This window comes from Mauremys reevesii, linkage group 13 (genome assembly GCF_016161935.1).
Source record: "Mauremys reevesii isolate NIE-2019 linkage group 13, ASM1616193v1, whole genome shotgun sequence".
NCBI lineage: Eukaryota > Metazoa > Chordata > Testudines > Geoemydidae > Mauremys > Mauremys reevesii.
In genome coordinates, this window is record NC_052635.1 from 17435294 (window position 1) to 17454738 (window position 19445).

Here is a 19445-nt window from a genome sequence, read left to right on the forward strand (position 1 = left end):
TTTGGCACTTATCCATCCCCCCATCTTCCTGCTCCTGCCCCCTTTCTGCTCTGCTCCTATCCAATCCCCTCAGAGGTTTCTGCCTCCCCCACCCCGCAGCTGCTGTCCAACCTCTCTATCTCTCTCTCACACACACCCCCCCACACAGAGTCCTGCACTATATATTCTCCCATATCCCTGCCCTTCTCTCAATCCCACTCCGCCACTGTAGCATGGGACTGAAGCATGCTCAGTTGCTCTGCACACCAGAGCTGTGAGGGGATGGAGCACGCTCAGTACAGATGGAATCTTTGGATAGTTTAGTTGTCAAACTCTAACAAGTCTCTACTGAGCATGCACAAACAGATTTTTCAGAGGCTTATAGCTTGGCCAAATTTGGCTGAATTTTCATGGGGATGTTAGAAGGTACCTCTCTGACCCAAGGGAGACCCCAAATTCCACGTCTCTGTTCCAAAGCATAGAGGCTCTACTGTGTCTGAACAAAATGGTTGTAAGATTTTTTTAGCTTGGGCAGAATAACATATTTTCCCTAATTTCATTCCAGAAAGGGCTGAACCCTTTTAGCTGAAACTTTCCAAAAACAAATTCAGCCTAAGGCAGACACCAAGCATGGAAATTTTTGTCTTGAATGGTTAAAGTTATAAGCAACTGAAAACAGAGTCTTGTAATGGGACATGTCAGTCAGCCTGAAATATAGGCAGTGCTACCAGCTCCACCTATAATATATTTGCAATATTTAATATATTTTGAAGGCCAAGACCATAAGAGGGTTCAAAAAAGAACTATATACGTTAATGGAGGATAGGTCCATCAATGGCTATTAGCCAAGATGGGCAGGGACGGTGTCCCTAGCCTCTGTTTGCCAGAAGCTGGTAATGGGCAACAGGAGATGGATCACTTGATGATGACCTGTTCTGTTCATCCCCTCTGAAGCACTTGGCATTGGCCACTGTCAAAAGACAGGATACTGATGGATCTTTGGTCTGACCCAGTATGACTATTCTGATGTTCTTTTTTAATCCTATCTACTGTGACTGTGGATGCTCTCATTATCCAAATAAAGGTCTGATCGTAGTCAAGCTGGGGCTGCAGCCACACCAGAAAGCATCTCTTCTATGTGAAATGTTTCCTTTGGTGGCCGGGAGAGGAGGACTGTGCCCAAATGAATGAAAACAGCTCCTATCTTGGTATTCAGTACTGGTTCACTCTCCTCTTTAATAACTTTGAAATGCAGGGATTAAAGATTTGCATTGTGGTCTAGCCTTCAAGATCTACTGTCTAACTGGCATTTGAGTTGGGCTATCAGCATGTGTTTTTTACAGAGCACACGGGAGGAGGATAGCGATTTTCATGAGCAGCCTGGTTTCTTCTCACCTGCTGTAATGCCAGCTGCTTTCTTTATGGGAGTCAGGTAGTGGATTAGTGAGTCCCAGAGCTGCTCCACCACAGCCCATGGTAATGCTTGTCATTCTCCATTTGCAGTGACAGTAATCAGTGGACTTATCATGCTCCTGCTTTTCTTCTCAGAGCTGCAGTACTACCTCACTAAGGAAGTAAGTAGAGCTTTGTATTGCTGTCTTTTTGGGGTTTATGTGTTCCCTGTGCTGTCCCGTTGGAGCCCTGGGAAGCAGGTAGGGCCACATATTCAACCAGGTTCCACTGTTTGTCAACAGCTGAGCCAGGCTCCCAAGTTTTGCAAGGCACAAGACCATTCTGTAACTGCACATTGTCTTGCCTTTTCCATGGTGTGATGGGGTGTGCATACCCTGCACTAGGCAGGAAAGGGTTAATCCCACACCCTGAGTGGAGGAAGTCTTGCCCCTCAGACCATGCTCTGCATGCTCCAACTCCTGTGCTAGTACAAAGGAGAGCAGCCCAGCTCAGTAAGGAAGAAGGACGCTTGGTGGAAGCTCCCGCCCAGGAGCTGTTACAGCCCTTGCCTGCAGGAGCCAGAGATCCCACGGCCCAGACCAGAGGCCTGTGGCCTACAGCTGGCTGGCTGGAGTCGAAATCCCAGGGAGTTACCTGTGCCAAGGAGCCCAGAGACCCTGATGTTTGTATACTGCAGCTTCAGGAAGCCCAGTAGGAAGTGACTGAGGGAGGTGGAGTGAGTGGTATCTTCCACCTGTGGAAGGTCAGCGTGTTGTGGTTGGATTTCCCTGCTGACCCAGTGATGGACCTCTCTGCCACTGTTAGGGCCCTGAGTCAGGACCCGGTGGATTCGGGTGGGCTCGGGTCCCCCTACCCTGGCCGCCACCTCCTTTGGTGATGGCCCCGGATTTGGCCACTAGGCCACGCTGTCCTGCACTCGAGGGCTGCTGTACTGACTCTGGCCACTAGCAATGCTTCCCTGTGTTCGTGGACAGCCTTATTGTCTTGGGTCATTAGGCTGCGCAGCCCACGTGGCTCAGAGGACCTGCCTTGTTGCTGTGATGGTGGCTAGAATTTAATATATGTTCCTGCCACACAGAGCCAGCGGTTTGCAGTGCTTGGTCTAGTTCTGTTGTGAACTGGGAAGGAAGTAGGATCAGTGACTTGCAGTAACACTTTGCTTTACTGTGTTTTGAGCTGGCATCGACCCTGCTGAAAGCCCAACTAGTGAGCTGTTGCTGCTCCCTTCCTCTTTCCTCCCTGCTTATCTCAAAAAAGATGGGCACTGGCCCTGCAGGGAGCCTCTTTCCCCTCCTGGTCACCCTAGCATTGGCTTCCTGTGTCTCTGATTGGATTTTCTGTACCTGTCAACTCCACTAAGGCCTGGATCCCCCGCCTGGAGAAGGCAGCAGAAGTCATACTGGGCTGCTGGTTCCTCCAGCTTCTGCTGTGAAGGGAGCACTCTCCTATGTCACCAGTAGGAGATAGCCACCAGTTTCCCACTTACAGACTCCCTAGTAGGGAAGAAATTGCAAAAAGGAAAATATTTTAAATTGCTTTTATTTAATTTAAAGCCCCAAATTATCACTTTGCTGTCTAGGAGCATCACACATGGTAAAAGCACTGCCAGATTTGGAAACTGCTTCAACTGCTCTGTCACAGCATTGCGGAAGGTGCCAGCTTGTGCACCCCATGTGGAGGAGGCCTTTGGAAGTATGGTGGCATGGCACCTGTAGAGAGGCTCCTGGGATGGGGAGAAGGCAAGCGAAAAGGCCTTGCCATGTACTTCCAGGTGGAATAAGACTTTTGTTTTCTTTGTTCCTAGGTTCACCCTGAACTGTACGTTGACAAATCGAGAGGAGACAAATTGAAGATTAATATAGATGTTGTCTTTCCGCATATGCCTTGTGCTTGTAAGTAAGTCTGCTAAAGAGTTGAGAAGAAGGGAGCTTTCACTCTCTGCTGGAGGTTGAGCACACTGGCCAGTCAGTGCACGCAGCAGTTCGATTTGCTATTGAGCTGCTTTTCTTGTCAGCAGTAAGGAATTACATTTCCCTGTAGTTAGAACAGGGAATTCAGTCAGGACTCCTGGATTCTGTTCCCAGCATTGTCATTTGACACAGTAGGAGTCTGGTCCAGTTGCTTCATTTCTCTGAGTGTGTTTCCTAATTTGTGCAATGAGGATAAAGCTCTTTATCCACTGCTGTAAAGTACTTTGAGACCTGCATGTGAAGAAGAAAGAGCCTGTTTGAAAGGAGTATAATGCTGACTTGCTTCCACGGGCTTGTCCCAGTTGCCATTAATTTTTGTAATGTGCAGAGTCTATTATGGAAGTCACTGTAGAGTAGATCTTGGAACCAGCTACTTTCTTGACTCTTGTGTTTAAATTCTGAACGTGTACGTTTATGTCACGTGGAACCAAATCAGTTATGTTACTGATGTCGTGTGAAACATTTTTCACTCTGTAATAACTTCCTCCAAAATGTTTCTATTGGTCTGAATACTTTTTAGCTGAATTGTGAGGTTTGTTGCAACTAAATCCATTCAGCTATTTGTGCTGTTTTTGGGGGGAGACTATTTTTACACTTAAAAATTTTTCAGACCCTTGATCACAGATAGCTCAAGTATGAACACTGGAGCCTCACATTTCCTCTGAGGAATAGGTATTTGGTAATTTAACTGCAAAGTGAAAGTGATTAAAAATCCCACCATTCGAGTATACACTGCAATTTCTATTCTGTTTTTAGTAAGGTGGGCAGTTCTGTGTGCTCTGTCTCAGATCACCCCATTGAAATGTAGTTGCGGAAGATACCATCACCCTAGGGAGGATTCTTCCCCTACTCCAATCTCAGACTTCCTCCCCATCTATGTTTAAGATGGAGTGGACAGTCCAGCAAGTCTGGCAGCTTCTTTCCCCTGGAAAGATATTTACATGTCCCCAAGTAGCAGGCAAGCCCCCCAAGTAACAAACTAGGGCCCAGCAAAGACTATCTGAAACACTTTGGTGAAAGGTAATGGGAAAGGGGCCACAGGGGAGAGCGGCTGGGATTGGAATGGTGGGGGAGTTCTCCAAGTGAATTCAAGCTTTACCAGCAAGTTGAGGTATCTGCAAAGGGTTGGGCAGGTGTAACGATGCGGTTCTGGCGGGACCCAACTGAAAGTGCCAATTCAGGACCAACTGCTTAAACAGGGCAGTTACAGCCCAAGGCTGGAGTTTTTCCACCTCTAAGGCAAACCAAACCAGCCAGACAAAGAGGACTTTGGTCTCACCCCACTGGCTAACCACAAGTCACACAAGCAATTCCCTTAGAAACTCCAGTCTCCCAGTATCAGCACCAGTGCCACTTGTTATGGGGACAAATGGTTATGAAAACCAACACCCCAATAAAAGAAAAAGGTTCTCTCGATCCCAAAGAATCAAGCCCCAGACCCAGGTTAATATACAAATCAGATCTTACCCACAAATCACGCTGTTGCCAATCCTTTAGAATCTAAAATCTAAAGGTTTATTCATAAAAGGAAAAAGGTAGAGATGAGAGCTAGAATTGGTTAAATGGAATCAATTACATACAGTAATGGCAAAGTTCTTAGTTCAGGCTTGTAGCAGTGATAGAATAAACTGCAGGTTCAAATCAAGTCTCTAGAGCACATCCCCAGCTGGGATGGGTCATTCAGTCCTTTGTGTAGAGCTTCCATTTGTAGCAAAGTGCCTCCAGAGGTAAGAAGCAGGATTGAAGACAAGATGGCGATGAGGCATTTTTCCAGGTGTAAGAACACCTCTTTGTTCTTACTGTGGAAAATTACAGCAAAATGGAGTCTGGAGTCACATGGGCAAGTTCCTGCATACTTTGCTGAGTTACAAGGCGTATCTGCCTCCTCTCAATGGGTCAGTTGTGTAGCTGATGGTCTTTAATGGGCCATCAAGCAGGCTAGGCAGAGCTAACACCAAATTGTCTGGGATGTCACCCAGAAGCATAGCATAAGTCTGAAGTACAGACAGTATAGAGCCAATATTCATAACTTCAACTAAAAAAATGACACATGCGTACAGATAGCATAATCATAACCAGCAACCCATAACCTGGTCTAAGACACCTTATATGACACCCTTTACATAAGATTTTGTGCCACTACAGGACCTTGGTTGCAACCATGTTCTATATGGTCCCAGATTATATCAGTAACGTCACAGCAGGTTATTTAGCTTGAGTTTATCTGCCCAGGTGAAAATATGATTTATATGAGAGCTAGCTGAAGAGGATCCCTCTTGGACAGCAAAAGCCTTGTTTGCAGGAGGGATTGAAATGCAGGGGTGCAGTTTGGAGTCACCTTGAGGTTGTCAGCCACCACAATGCAGCCTCTTATGCCAGTCCCCTTCCACTCCTTGATTTTCACTTAATCTGCAGATGAAGTCTTCCTCCTAGATTCCTGCCTTGGTGATCTTCCCTTTGTTAATAGGCTTGTGGTTTCTCACTGGCTTGCTGCTTCCATACACCATCTCAGACCACAAAGAACCTGCCTTAATTCCCCTTGCTTGCTGGTTTCAGATTTGAGCATTGATGCCATGGATGTGGCAGGAGAGCAGCAGCTAGATGTGGAGCACAATCTCTTTAAACAACGTTTGGATAAAGATGGCAATCCTGTGACCCCGGAGGCCGAGAGACACGGTAGTACAACGTCCTGCTGCCTTCCTCTGTTGGATGCTCTAATGGCCTGACTGCCACTGGTCTTCCTCTGTTGCCTTCCATAGGAAATCCCTGGGACTGAAGTGTCAGCCGAAGGGTATTTGAACTCTGAGCAGAGAGTTCACAGCAGTGTAATGCTGTTGTCTCAAGTGCACTGGTGTGGGATGTGCAGAGATGGGTGCTCTTCAGGGATCTGCCCTGCTCGAGGCTATGACTGAGCCTGGTTTAAGGGTGTCTGTCACCCCATGCCATTTATTTTCTCCTTTTTTTGGTCTTTGGGATTTCATAGGATCTGGTCGTTGCATAGCTGGAATACATTAGAGGCTGCCCTCAGCTCTGGAGCTGACATGTCTGCACAGAAGCTGACAGCTATTCAGACTGCCTACACTAGTCTCTTTCCTCTAAAATGTATTCCCTTTGCTAACATTAGTACAGGGAGCACCAGTGTGGACAAGATGCTGGTGAGCTTCGACCATCATGCCCCGACTCTGCTCAGAGCAAGTCTACATGACATGGTGGCGTTCTGTCTTACTGGAGTTCACACTTTTGATACTGTCAGTGAAGTTGCAGTGAAGTTAGCACTGGTGGGGAATCTTAGGGATCAAAAGGCTAATGTGGGTGTGGGCCCAGAGCTTTAACATAAATGCAGCGGGGGAGGAGTGATGTCTGCATCTCGTGACCAGAAGGGCACAAAGCTCATCCATGTTCATGAGCCACACTGACTGTCACACTCATGAGGTAACAAGATATACCAGCCAACCTACTGGATGATCACCAGTCTGCTGCACTGGATCCACTTCTGGATCCCACATGCTTCCAAGGCAACTGGATCTGAGCAGCGTCCACATAGAGTTTCTAGTTCTGGACTCCTGGGCACTCCCATGGTACAGACTTCCTCTCTTGTGCCCTCTTTGGGATGACAGGACTCTGCAGTCCAACTGCCTTTGGCCCCAAGACTTGTGCCAGACCTCACTCCCCAGCCTCCCCAGCAGCTTGTTTATACCAGAACTCCAACTCACTGTGGACCTCTCTAGTTTATTGTTTAATTCTTCAGGGGCAATTAAAGTAAGGGATGTGTAAGAACTTCTTATCCACATCCAGAGTTTACTGTTACAAAGCACAAGAGTGTTACAGATTTAGGCAAAACAACAAATACCTGAACACAACCCCCACCCATCCCTTGTGAGACTGATCACGTCTCCAGTTTGGGTCTGTGGTCTGATCAAGTTCAGGGTTGGTGGGAGAATCCTGTCTCCCCTACAGCAAGTTCCTTAACCTCCTGCACACAGAGCCCCTTCTGCTTACAAGCCAGTCTTGGTCATGAGTAAGGTTACGAGTCTTTCCCGGAGGTCATGGATTCTGTGACTTTCTGGGACCTCTGTGACTACTGCAGCTCAGCAGCTGTTGTGTCTGACCCCAGGGCCACCCGAGCAGCTGGGCGGCCCTGGGGCCAGCTGCACTGGCTGCTGCTTGGATGGCTCCAGACAGCTGGTCCTGCATTGCCCGGAGCAGAGGTCCGGGAGCAGCAGCAGCGGGGCCCCCAGGCGGCTCCGCCCCCCCCCCCAGCTGCAGTGACCGCCAGAGGATCCCGTCCCCCCACCCCCAGAGCAGCAGTGTCTGCTGGAGCACCCCATCTCCCCAAGCACCTAAGATTTAGTTAGGGGTATTTTTAGTAGACGTCATGGACAGGTCACTGGCTGTGACTTTTTGTTTATTGCCCGTGACCTGTCCAAGACTTTTACTAATAATACCTGTGATTAAACCGGAGCCTTAGTTATGAGCCCCAGTATACACCTCCAAGCCCCAGCCATGCTGGGTTCACGGGCCCAACACTCTGGTTGCATAGAGGATGGTAACGTGATTAAGAGTCATTAGCAAGCCAGTCATTCATGGGAATTGGTTGGATGACTCTTCCTGTGTTCACTGTCCCTGAGGTGGGAAACACCCCCTCCAGCTTGTTATACATCTCAACAAACTATATAAATGCCAGCACAACTGGCTCTATACTAGACACAGAGTGGAGTCAGATTAAAAAGGGGACGTTCTAATCCATAGTGCAGTGTGAGATCATGAGTGATACAAACCACAGTTAAATTCATAAGATGACACAGAGACATATTCATAAAACTGTCACACTATTTGAAAGTCTTATTTTGTTTCAGAGCTGGGCAAAGAGGAGGAGAAAGTGTTTGATCCAGATTCCTTAGATGCTGATCGCTGTGAGAGCTGTTATGGAGCAGAGTCGGAGGACATCCGGTAAATGAAGGCTTCCCTGATCTCCTTACTTAGGGTGGGGGGTTGTATGCTGATCCTGATCTGACAGGAATGGGGTGTGTGCACATTCCTAACCTCCAGAATTGGAGGAGACGGGTGGAATGACACATCTGTGGTGTTCTGACCTGTGTGGGGAAGTGGGGTTCGAGTGTGTGTTTCCCAAATACCCTGATTTGGACAGAGGTCAGGTGGGTGAGCCCACACTTGCATAACCTCCTGATTTGTGACAGACCCCACGTACTTCTCTATTCTCCTGATGGGAGGTTGGAGAAAAGAGTATGTGTGTGTGTGCACATGCGAATGCACGATTTTCTGGTCTCCTGATCTCAGAGAGTGAAGTGGGGGACCTGTTCCATATCTTCTCAGCAGCATTTGCCCCAGATGTTGAATGAATCCATATTGTGTGTGAGTTCTCCTTCAAGAATTCCCATATGGATCTACAGTTTTGGGCTAAGCACTTCTGGGCATGTGAGCTTGGATCAGACTGGAAAGAAGTGTCCCTTGGGGTCTCTCCCCTTAGGTGGGGCTCTCAGGGTATAAAAGGAAAAGTGTCCCTCATTAGCTGTGAGCACACTCAGGGCTAGTTCATCATGTTTACCTGCGCTCTGTATGTGGGGCAAACTGGTGATACATTGCTCTCCCCATCTCCTTGCATGCTCCTGCAACAACAGATCAGAATCTGGCCCACAGGGTCTTGGATTCTTTCTCCTCCCCTGTTTTTAATTTTCTGGGCTTAGAATAATCCATCGGGTTGCAGCCCCTGCCTGGAGATGCTGTCTCCTGGGGCATGGGGGATTCAGCCCTCCAGCCTCCCCTTCTCAGGTAACAAAAATGTCAAAAGAATAAAGAAACCACAGTCCTGTGTCCAGAGTCCACCCTGGTCTCCCCCTTGATGCAGGGGAGTGAAGGGGGTTTCTCTTGGCCTGAGACCTGTAGACTAGTGGGGGTGCACTGCAGGAGTGAATTGTTTATTCATGGGGGGAGACTCCAAGCCAGTAAGATGAGGTGCATTAACAGACCTGTTTATGGGACTTCTCTGGCTGGTTAAAAAGTTGTATCACTTTCTAAAGAGAGTCTGGTCCATTGGGAAGATCCTCAGAGCTCTGTTGTGAATGCAGAGGTTCTCTGATGGCTGTCAGATTCAGGAAGGTAGTGACTCAAAGCTGCTCATCTAGGTGGATGGACACCTTCAGTTCTGGGAATTTAGTCTTCCCTTGACCCAGAGACCATCGGCTGAGAGAAACTAGTAGCCCCAGTATGAAGGAGAATTCGCTTCTATGTCCTCTGCAGAGAGATTGTTCCACATTTTGTGGTCTCTGCTCTTGATTTTTGTTTCTCCTCCATTCAGGGTGAGTGAGATGGTGCCTGTACTTTTGCAGGTGCTGTAATTCCTGTGATGATGTGAGAGAAGCATACAGGCGGCGTGGCTGGGCCTTCAAGAACCCTGACACTATAGAACAATGCAAGAGAGAAGGGTTCAGCCAGAAAATGCAGGAGCAGAAGAATGAGGGCTGCCAAGTGTATGGATTCTTGGAGGTCAACAAGGTGAGAGAGAGCTTCCCTTGAACACTCACCTGTGCCAGGCACCTGAAATCACCCCATTGTTAGTGACCAGGAAAGGGCAGAGGTTGGGAGTTCCCCTCCTTCCCCCACTTTGCATGATGTCTCCACAGTTCTGTGGTGCTGGGACTTAGGCCCGTTGGGCATTGTTAGGTGCTCAGTGCTGAGTGCAGCAGAAGAGCCTAAATAAAACAGCAGTTAGTTTTGCAAACTGGAGAAAAAGAAGCAATACAAAGCAATGGCCTTGTGTGTTTTGTTGGCTAGACCTTTCAGAACATGTGGGGACAGAGAGGCTGGTGGATTTTTAACCAATGGCCACTAGCTGTATATCAGGGGTGGGCAAACTATGGCCCGGGGGCCCTCCAGACATTTTAATCCGGCCCTCGAACTCCCTCTGGGGAGCAGGGTCTGGGGCTTGCCCCGCTCTGGCGCTCCAATCAGGGAGTGGGGTTTGGGACTTGCCCCGCTCCGCACGGCTCCCAGAAGCAGCAGCATATTCCCCCGTCTAGCTCCTACACATAGGGGCAGCCAGGGGGTCCACACGCTGCCCCCGAAGCCCCCATTGGCTGGGAACTGCGGCCAATGGGAGCTGCAGGGGCAGTGCCTGTGGACAGGGCAGCGTGCAGTCACCTGGCCATGTCTCCATGTAGGAGCTGGAGTGGGAACATGCCGCTGCTTCTGGGAGCTGCTTGAGGTAAGCGCCATCCAGAGCCTGCACCCCTGACCCCCTCCTGTGCCCAACCCCATTCCCCAGCCCTGATCCCCCTCCTGCCCGCCGAATCCGTCCCAGCCCACACCAACTTCCCGCACCCCAACCCCCAATTTCGTGAACATTAATGGCCCACCATACAATATCCATACCCAGATGTGGCCCCTGCGCCAAGAAGCTTGCCCACCCCTGCTCTGTATGCTAACCAATTGCTGAAAGGCCCAGTACAGAACACACATGGCAGGGTCTTGCTGACTCTGATTTTAGTTAGCCTTTGTCTACACAGGAAGGTTGGGATGTTCAAAGGGCCCTAAGGGAATTAGGTGTCCAATTGCTATAGAAAGTATGTGGAACTGGTGCCTAACTCCCTTAGGCCCCTTTTAAACATCCTAGGCTGAACTTTTAGTTATCTTTGTTTGTTCAGTGATTTATTGTCGCATTCAGCATCACTCTGGGAATATATGTTCCCCTTGTTACTCCACTTTATTTTCCTTCCTCATCTTCCTTTTCTGTTTTTCTTCCCCCTTCCTAGGGGTCTCCTCTCATCTTCCCTGCAGCAACTTTCAGTTCTACTCCTGTGGACTTCACTCTTAAGCCCTCCCCATTATTGTATCTGCTAAAAACGATCAGCAATGAAATAGTTAATGTTGACATTAACATACGGTCTTTCCTGTTGACACCCCAGTGAGATTAAGGTAGATGGTGAAATTCACATCTCTCAGAGACATTGTTTCAGGCTGGCTGCATGTGCATTGGTTACATTTTGTTCCCATTTAAAAAATTACCTTCATAAGCAGGAAAGGTTGAAATATATATACACCTCTACCCCGATATAACGTGACCCATTAGAACGCGGGTTCGCATACAACAGTAAAGCTCTGACATGCTGCTCTGAGCAGTGTGTTAAGGGTGTCGGGCCAGGCTGGGGCTGAGGGGTTCAGTAAGGAGCAGAGGGTCTTAGGGGCAGTCAGGGGCTCCCGCCCCCAGGGTCTGGGGGGCAGGAGCTGTGGGAGGGCACTTTTGGGGGCCCTGCAGTCCCAGAATGGCCCTGGGGATTAGCGGGGGGCTAGGAGCAGCCCACTCTGCTTCCCTCGCCCCAGCCCCAGCTGTGCCACTCTGGGGAGGGGGTTTGGGGGAAGGGATCCACCCCCGCACTCACCAGCAGTGGCAGAAGTGGAGCAGCCTGGCCCCAGCCTGCTCCACTCCACCAGCTCCCAGATGCAGCACTCCGCTTCCCACCACAGGTGAGTACGGGGAGGCGTCCTTTCCCCAACCTCCCTGCACTCACCTGCAGCAGTAAGCGGAGTGCCGCAGCTGGGAGGTGGCAGAGTGGAGCGGGCTGGGGCCACGTCGCTCTGCTTCCCGCTGCTGGTGAGTGCGGAGGGCATCCTTTCCCCAACCTCCCTGCACTCACCGGCGGCAGGAAGCGGAGCGCCGCGGCTGGGAGGTGGCAGAGTGGAGCGCGCTGGAGCCGTGTCTGTGTCGCTCCGCTTTCCGCTGCCAGTGAGTGCAGAGGGCGTCCTTTCCCCAACCTCTCCGCACTCACGGAGCAGCCCAGCCCCAGCCAGCTCCACTCCGCCAGCTCCCAGCTGTGGCGGTCCGCTTCCCGCCGCCGGTGAGTGCAGGACCTTTCCCCAGCTGCCCCCCTGCGACACGGCTGGGGTTGGGGCAAGGAAAGCGGAGCAGACTGGGGCCGCGTCAAACTGCTTCCCGCTGGAGGTGAGTGCAGGGAGGCATTCTTTCCCCAACCTCTCTGCACTCACTGACGGCGGGAAGCGGAGCGCCGTGGCTGGGAGCTGGCGGGGTGGAGCGGACTGGGGCCGGGCTGCTCCACTTCCCGCCGCTGCCGATGAGTGCCTGTCAGGGGGTGGGGATGGGTGGATAGGGGTCGGAGCAGTCAGAGGACAAGGGGGTGGGATCCTGGGGGTGATTAGGGATGGGGGTCTCTGGAGGGGGCGGTCAGGGAACAAGGAACGGGGGGGGGCAAAGCAAGTTTGATATAACGCAGTCTCATCTGTAACACGGTGAGATTTTTTGTCTCCTGAGGACTGCATTATATCGGGGTAGAGGTGTCTTTTAAATGAGAACTTAGATTCTGCACAATCTGTGTAGGCTCCCCCTACACATCAGAAATGGTATGTGAGCCAGGTGTCTGACATCTCTGCTCTACGAATTCCTGAAAAGTACTGATTGTTTTATTTGGAAAAAGGTTCTTTGGGGAGTAGCTGGTTCACTTGTGACTGTTTCAGCAGGTAAGTAACATGGAAGGGGGAAATCACCTTTGAAAAGGGGGCAGCAAGTGTTAATGCTTCACTTTGTAATGTAGAATGGGGCCTTTTAATGAAAGATGACTGTTTCCTACAGGTAGCTGGAAACTTTCACTTTGCACCTGGAAAAAGCTTTCAGCAGTCTCATGTCCATGGTAAAGTATTTGGGGTTTTTTTCCCTGTGGCCTCCTGACTTCCTGGCATGTCTGCTTTTCTCTTTGAACATTTCCCTCTGATTTCCATGTCATTAACCATGATGGATAAAGTTGTCTGAAGTAGCACTGCCAGGGCGGGGAGGAATTGGCAGAAGTGCCAGGGTAGGAGAAGAGAACCATCGGGAGCAAGTGAAGAAATGTTGGGTTGAGGAAGAACTGGGAGGAAGTGGGACGAAGGAGGAGCCTTGACTATGTATACAACCAGCCTGTCCCATCTCATTAAGCAACCCTGTTCTGCTATAAACAGCTCTGTCAGCGTGTTGAGTCCAAAAGTGTTACATGGAGAATTTTAAAGTAATTCAAGTGATTTTTATACAGAAGTTAGGCAAGTTAGTATTTCTGGGGTAACAGAGTGTTTTAATTTATGCCTTAATATATATTCTCAAGAACCTTTTAAAATAGATTTAAGATTGGAAGTATTTATGTAACTTAGTAGTATGTTGCAGTTCCAGAAACATAAATGTTTGAAACTCCAGGTGTTCAGAGTTACGTTTTGACAAAGATTTTTAACTCTACCCTTGTAATCGGCTGCACCATGTAACAACCCATCATGTAACATATACAGACCCATATTTACAGCTTTATAATAAATAGTTACATTAATGAGGCGTGCCTTAAATGCCTTTTTCAACTCTTCTGTGTACTAGATATATGAGCGTAGACTAGCTAGCCCACTTTCAAGAGTGAGACACTCCTCCAGTCTGTGGCTCTGTACAGTGGATGAGTTCAGCATAACTATCTTATTGTATGTGATTGGTGAGGTCTTGGACCCACATCAGGATCATGAATATGATAATAGTGGCTCTAGTCTGTGTAGAGAGGGTGGAAGGGATAGAACGGTCTTGTAGAATGGTGGATAGTGCTGTGTAGTTACTATAGCTTGTGTTGGAGAAAAACAGAGTTCTCACTCTCAGGTTGGGTGCAGCAAGTCAGATACTTTATTATCTCTAGCAATTGCATGGCGGGAGAGAGCTAAACAGGTCTCTCTCTAGGTAAACAATTACAGCAAGCATTTATACCTTTTGTTACATATAATAATGGGCGAAAGCTGCATTTTGTTTATACATATGTCGTCCTGGTATCTTATTTTTCTCACCAGTTTAGACTATGGTCTACACTCTATACTTATCTAACACAAGGTCACAACAACTTCTCATACAGTTCTTTCCCACTGCCTCACACAATCCTCACTTCTACAAATCTCACATTATTAGGGTTACAGCTAACCTACTCTTGCTCACAGAGGGGACTCTTTGCATTGAAATCCCCTTCACAGCCCCATCCATTCTTTCTCTACTTCCACACCTGGATGCAGAGGGTAAGTTTTATGAAAATATGCTTTTCACTGTAATAGGAAGGTCAGGGAGGAGTTAAACTATTCAGTTCCACACAATGCTTCATGTATGCACGCACACACCTTTCACCTTTGAGGAATTCCTTCAAATGAAAAATTGTTGAAGGAGAAGGGATTTGGTTGCAATAGAATAGAAATACTTTCAACCTGTTTAAAGAGGATTCTTCTTTTTTCTTGGTCCAAAAAAAGAAAGGGGAGCCTATCTGAAAAGACTCAACTAGCCTATCAGAGCTCAGATTCCACATGGAATCCTCTTCCTGAGTTCTCAGGATTGGTTCAAATACTTGGCTTTTGAGATAAGTACTTCCACACCTCAATAATGCAGCTGCACTAGAGTTACCTCAGGTTCAGACTGAGGGACAGTCTTCAAAACAAGATGCTAGCTGCAGACCCCAGAGTTTTCACCAGATTTCTGGCATTGGTGGCTGTATTCACTACAGTGTGTTTTTCAACCTACCCAAATTTTGACAGTCATAGGAGCAATGTTAGATATAAGTGCTGCTTCAGTTTTCCTCCCTCCACTCCACTTCTTAGAGCTTCCTGGTAGCAGTGTTGTAGCTGAAAGATCAGGATCCCAGAGCTGATGATGTATAGATATTCATTGACAATTGCATGACTTCAAATGCGACTGCTCCAGACATGGTTAAACAGCCATTACTTGGATGGTCACAGTGTGGTGGTCAGGCTTCCTCAGCCAGTTCAGGAGGTATTAGGTGGTGGTCAGTTTTACAAAATGTCCTGCAGAATGTCACATGCTCTGCTTTCTCAGTCTTTGGGAGAAGTGCTTTTATTTCAGGATAGGGAGCTGCCATAGGTCATCTCACTCCTTAAAGCCTATGAAAGCCAAAAGAAACCAGGTACTAGAACTTGGGGCAATTCATATACCACTCACAGCTTTCACCTGTGATCCTGTACAGGCTATTGGATACTTGGAACCTAAGTTAAACAAATTTTTGATAGGTTCTATCAGAAAACTGACTTTTCTACATAAAGAGATCAAATTAATTTTTAGATTTTAAGGCCAGAAGGAACCATTGATTACGCTTTTATGCCTTTTCTATAATAGCTTGAGAGAGAGGACTCTACTCTCATAGGAAGGTAGTAAGCTAAATTCTACTGTTATTATTAACTATTAAAAACAAGAAATAAACAGTGTAGGTCTTATCACAACACAGTGCTATTCTGTGGTCATGCGCAAGGCTGGAAGCAGGCTGATGGAGCACTTTAGTCTTCTCCATATTGAGAGTCCTAGGCTTCAGTAAGCTTGTGCAAAAAAATCCAATGTGGACTTAAGGCCATTCTCGGTGTGCGTGAGGATGGCACAGTCATTAGCATACTGAAGATCAGTAGTGGATGCCCTGAAGACTTTAGACTTCGAGCAGAGACGTAGAAAATTTAAAAAAAAAACACCCATCAGCATGACCCACCACAAATCACCATTGAGGGACAGACTTTGGAGATAGTCGAGCATTTCTGCTACCTTGGTAGCCAACCTTCTCAAAATGCATAAATCAACAATGAGATCCAACACAGGATCCAGTGCCAAGTGCTTCCTTTGGGAAATTGCGCTGACATGTTTTCACGGACTGTGACCTATAGCAGGACACCAAGATCCAGATCTATAAGACAATTGTTATTCCTACACTCCTTTATGGATGTGAAACCTGGGTGACTATCAACAGCATCTCAAGAGTCTGGAGAGGTACCACCAATGATGCCTCCAGAAGATCCTTCGCATCAAGTGGGAAAATCACTACACTAATGCCAGCAGTCTCACTGAAGCCAGTGTCACCAGCATAGAAGCAATGATCTTCATGCACCAACTCCACTGGGCTATACATTGTGTGCGGATGCCAGATTCTACCTCCTGTCCTCTACTCTCAGCTCACCCATGGTCAGAGATCCCATGGTGGTCAGAGATAAAGCTACAAAGTGTATTTCAAGAAAACTGATGTGGACATCACAAGCTGGGAGGAGCAAGCCGTCACCACCCGACCTCAATTAGTGCCACATCCTCTATCAGGCAATGGCCCACTTCGAGGAGAAGCGCTTTGCTCTCAAAGATGAAAAGAGACAGAGAAGGAAGGAAAAAGAAAGCACTTTATCCCAGCAGGCAGCTGATCTACCAGGAAATGTCTGTACCTACTGTGGGTGGATCTGTGGTTCCAGGATCGGATTCCTGAGTCATCTCAGGACCCATATGTAAATCTGTGGACTTGGGCTTGGTCCTTAAATCCAAATCCTTAAATTTACCATAGTCAGAGGCATCCTCAATAGGCATCTTGTTGAATATGTCCAGAACTCTTCCAGTCAATTTTGCCATTATCTTATTCATTTTTTGATGCTCAGGAATTGCATGGAGGGGGCACAGTCTCTCAAAGATGATGAAATATTCAGCAATATCACTGGATTCATCATACTGTGGACATAGTCACTCCCATTTGTGGATTTTTGGGAAGTGGAGCCAGCTACTGAAGGGTTCCATCTCTTCCACTTCATCACCTCGAGTTCATGCTGCCTCTCTCTTTCCCTCTTCTCCTGAGCAGCTTTTTCTCTGGCCACTTGTGCATCAATCTCCATTTGTTTGAATTCCATTTGTCTTTCATGTTCCTTCTTTTTCTCTTCAGCCTCCAGTCTGGCTAATTCCAGTTTTTTCTGGACCTCACTTTCAGTCATATTTGCTAACCTTCCTGCCCTTACTGTAGCCTAGCCCGAGAGCTAGGGAAAAAAAAAACCAACAGCTTGTGAATTTCCTTGCTGCAGCTTAACTACTCTGCCCTCAGGCAAAGAAAAAACTCCAGCTGCTGTCAGCTTAAAAAAAAAATGTGCCCTTTAAAAAAAATCTCCCTAGTTTTCAAGCAGCCAAAAGGAAAAAATGTGTCCTTTTAAAATCCTGAGGTCTGTGCTTCTGGTTCAGAATGATCCCACCATGCTGCCACCATGTCAGGATCCCCACCCCCCGAACTTTGGGATACAGCTGTGGGGACCTGCATGAAAGACCCCCTAAGCTTATATTGTACCAGCTTAGGTGAAAATCTTCCCCAAGGCACAAATTCCTTTCCTTGTCCTTGGACGGTATTACTGCCACCACCAACTGATTTACACAAAAATTCAGGGGAGGGTCACTTGGAATCCCTATCTCCTCCACCCCTCAAAAATATCCCCCCAAGTCCCTTCACTCCCTTTCCTGGGGAGGCTTGAGAATAGTATACCAACTAATTGCCTTATCAATGTGAGTACAGACCAGACCCTTTATCTTTAGGACACTAAAATCAATCAGGTTCTTAAAAGAAGAACTTTATTATAAAGAAAAAAGTAAAAGAATCACACCTGCAAAATCAGGATGGAAGGTAACTTTACAGGATAATAAAAAGATTTTAAACACAAAGGACTCCCCTCTGGACTCAGCTTCACAGTTACAAAAACAGAAATAAAACTACCTTTGTAGCATAAGAAAATTCACAAGCCAAAACAAAAGATAACCTAATGCATTTCCTTGCCTTACTTACAATTTTTGTAATTTTAGATGGATCATTTCAGGTATGTTTTCAGGAGATGATGTACCTGCCTGGTCTCTCTCTCTGTCCGGAGAGGGAACAAAAAAAAAAAGCCACAAACAAATTCTCCCCCCCTAGATTTGAAAGTATCTTCTTTCCTCGTTGGCACCTGACCAGAAGGACCAACTAGGTGATTTGAGCTACTTAACCCCTTACAGGTAAAGCGATTCAGTACAGCTGCCAAGGAGGGATTTTATGCTACTCTTATCTCTGTTTATGACAGCACCTAACTTTCTGCCTCTGGACATGCACACTGCCACCTCCCTCTAGATAAATATTTATCCACCATGGAATAGTTGTTGGGTCAGACAGAAAGAGAGAGAATGAGAATGGCTCTGTAGTCCAGTCATTAGGGCATCCACCTGGAAGGTGGGAGACCTGGGTCCAGGTCCCTTCTCCAATCACTCTTTATTTATCCACAGTGTAACAACTTCAGCAGGAGAGACTGAGGAAGCCCCACATCAGAATATCACTTAGCTCAGTGGTTAGAGCATCCTCCTGCAAGGTGGAGATCCCTTTTCAAATCCTTTCTCCCCCTTCAGTCAAGGGGGACTTGGACCTGGGTCTCCCACGCCAGGTGAGTGCTCTAACCACTGGGCTAAAATTTATCAGGTGAGTAGTGGCAGCCCCTCCTCCTCCCCCAGCTGTTTTGTGCATAACTCATTCCCCCAAGAAGCTGCATGACTCCAGGTGGCAGCTGGTTCCTGTCCATGGATTGCTGAGCTGAGCAGGCACCATCCTGCAACTCGGACCTAGGCATCACAAGAGAGGGGAAGGTTTTAGGGCACATCTCTCTGGTTGGCATCTGCCATCGGCTAGTTTAGACAGCTTCCTGCCTAGTATGCTGGCTGTTGTGAATCACATTTGAAGGTGTCTGTCTCTCCCCATATATTGTAAAGGAAGCATAGGTGCCTAGCTCAGGCTTTGTGGATCACAGTGTGGTTCCTGTGATTTTTCTAGGCAGCTAAAAATTAGGCACCGTGATTGTCATTCCCAAATTAATAGCTCCTTCATGAGATCTGAGCAAGGTGGGTTCTCTCAGCTGCCTTGAGGACAAAGTATATTTTTATACCCTCATCCAAAATTCTTGGCTGCTTCTGGCTTACTACCAAAGTGCCGGTATCAAATTTATAAAACTGCCACTTGGAGTTGAGTCCACACTTTTACTCGTCAGAATCCTCTCAATATTCAAGCTAGATCAGATCCTTGTTTCAGGAGAGCAGATCTTCAGTCTCTTTAGTTAATACTCAGTCCTTGCCCTGAGGATTTCTGCTGGTTACTAATCTCTGAAACCAGGTTTCTGCATGGGCATTTCCATGACGGAAGGAGAAAAGTTCAAATTAAGAAGCCTTTTTAAAATTTGAGCCCAAATTTAGTTCTGATCTCAGCTGGCTGATTTCTCAGTGATTATCTTCAGAGCTGATATAACTTCTGTCCTTGTTGGAGTTTCTAC

At 47.5% G+C, this 19445-nt stretch overlaps 1 protein-coding gene across 3 annotated transcripts in view; it reads left to right on the top strand.

Annotated features, from left to right (window-relative positions):
* ERGIC3 (ERGIC and golgi 3) overlaps positions 1–19445 on the top strand; it is a 54393-nt gene that overhangs the window by 9017 nt on the left and 25931 nt on the right. For all 3 annotated transcript variants that reach the window (XM_039498244.1, XM_039498246.1, XM_039498245.1), the window contains exons 2-7: positions 1483–1553; positions 3197–3284; positions 5919–6038; positions 8219–8312; positions 9710–9875; positions 12964–13021. In XM_039498244.1, coding sequence (XP_039354178.1) covers positions 1483–1553; positions 3197–3284; positions 5919–6038; positions 8219–8312; positions 9710–9875; positions 12964–13021 — 597 coding nt within the window. The remainder of the gene's footprint in view (positions 1–1482; positions 1554–3196; positions 3285–5918; positions 6039–8218; positions 8313–9709; positions 9876–12963; positions 13022–19445) is intronic.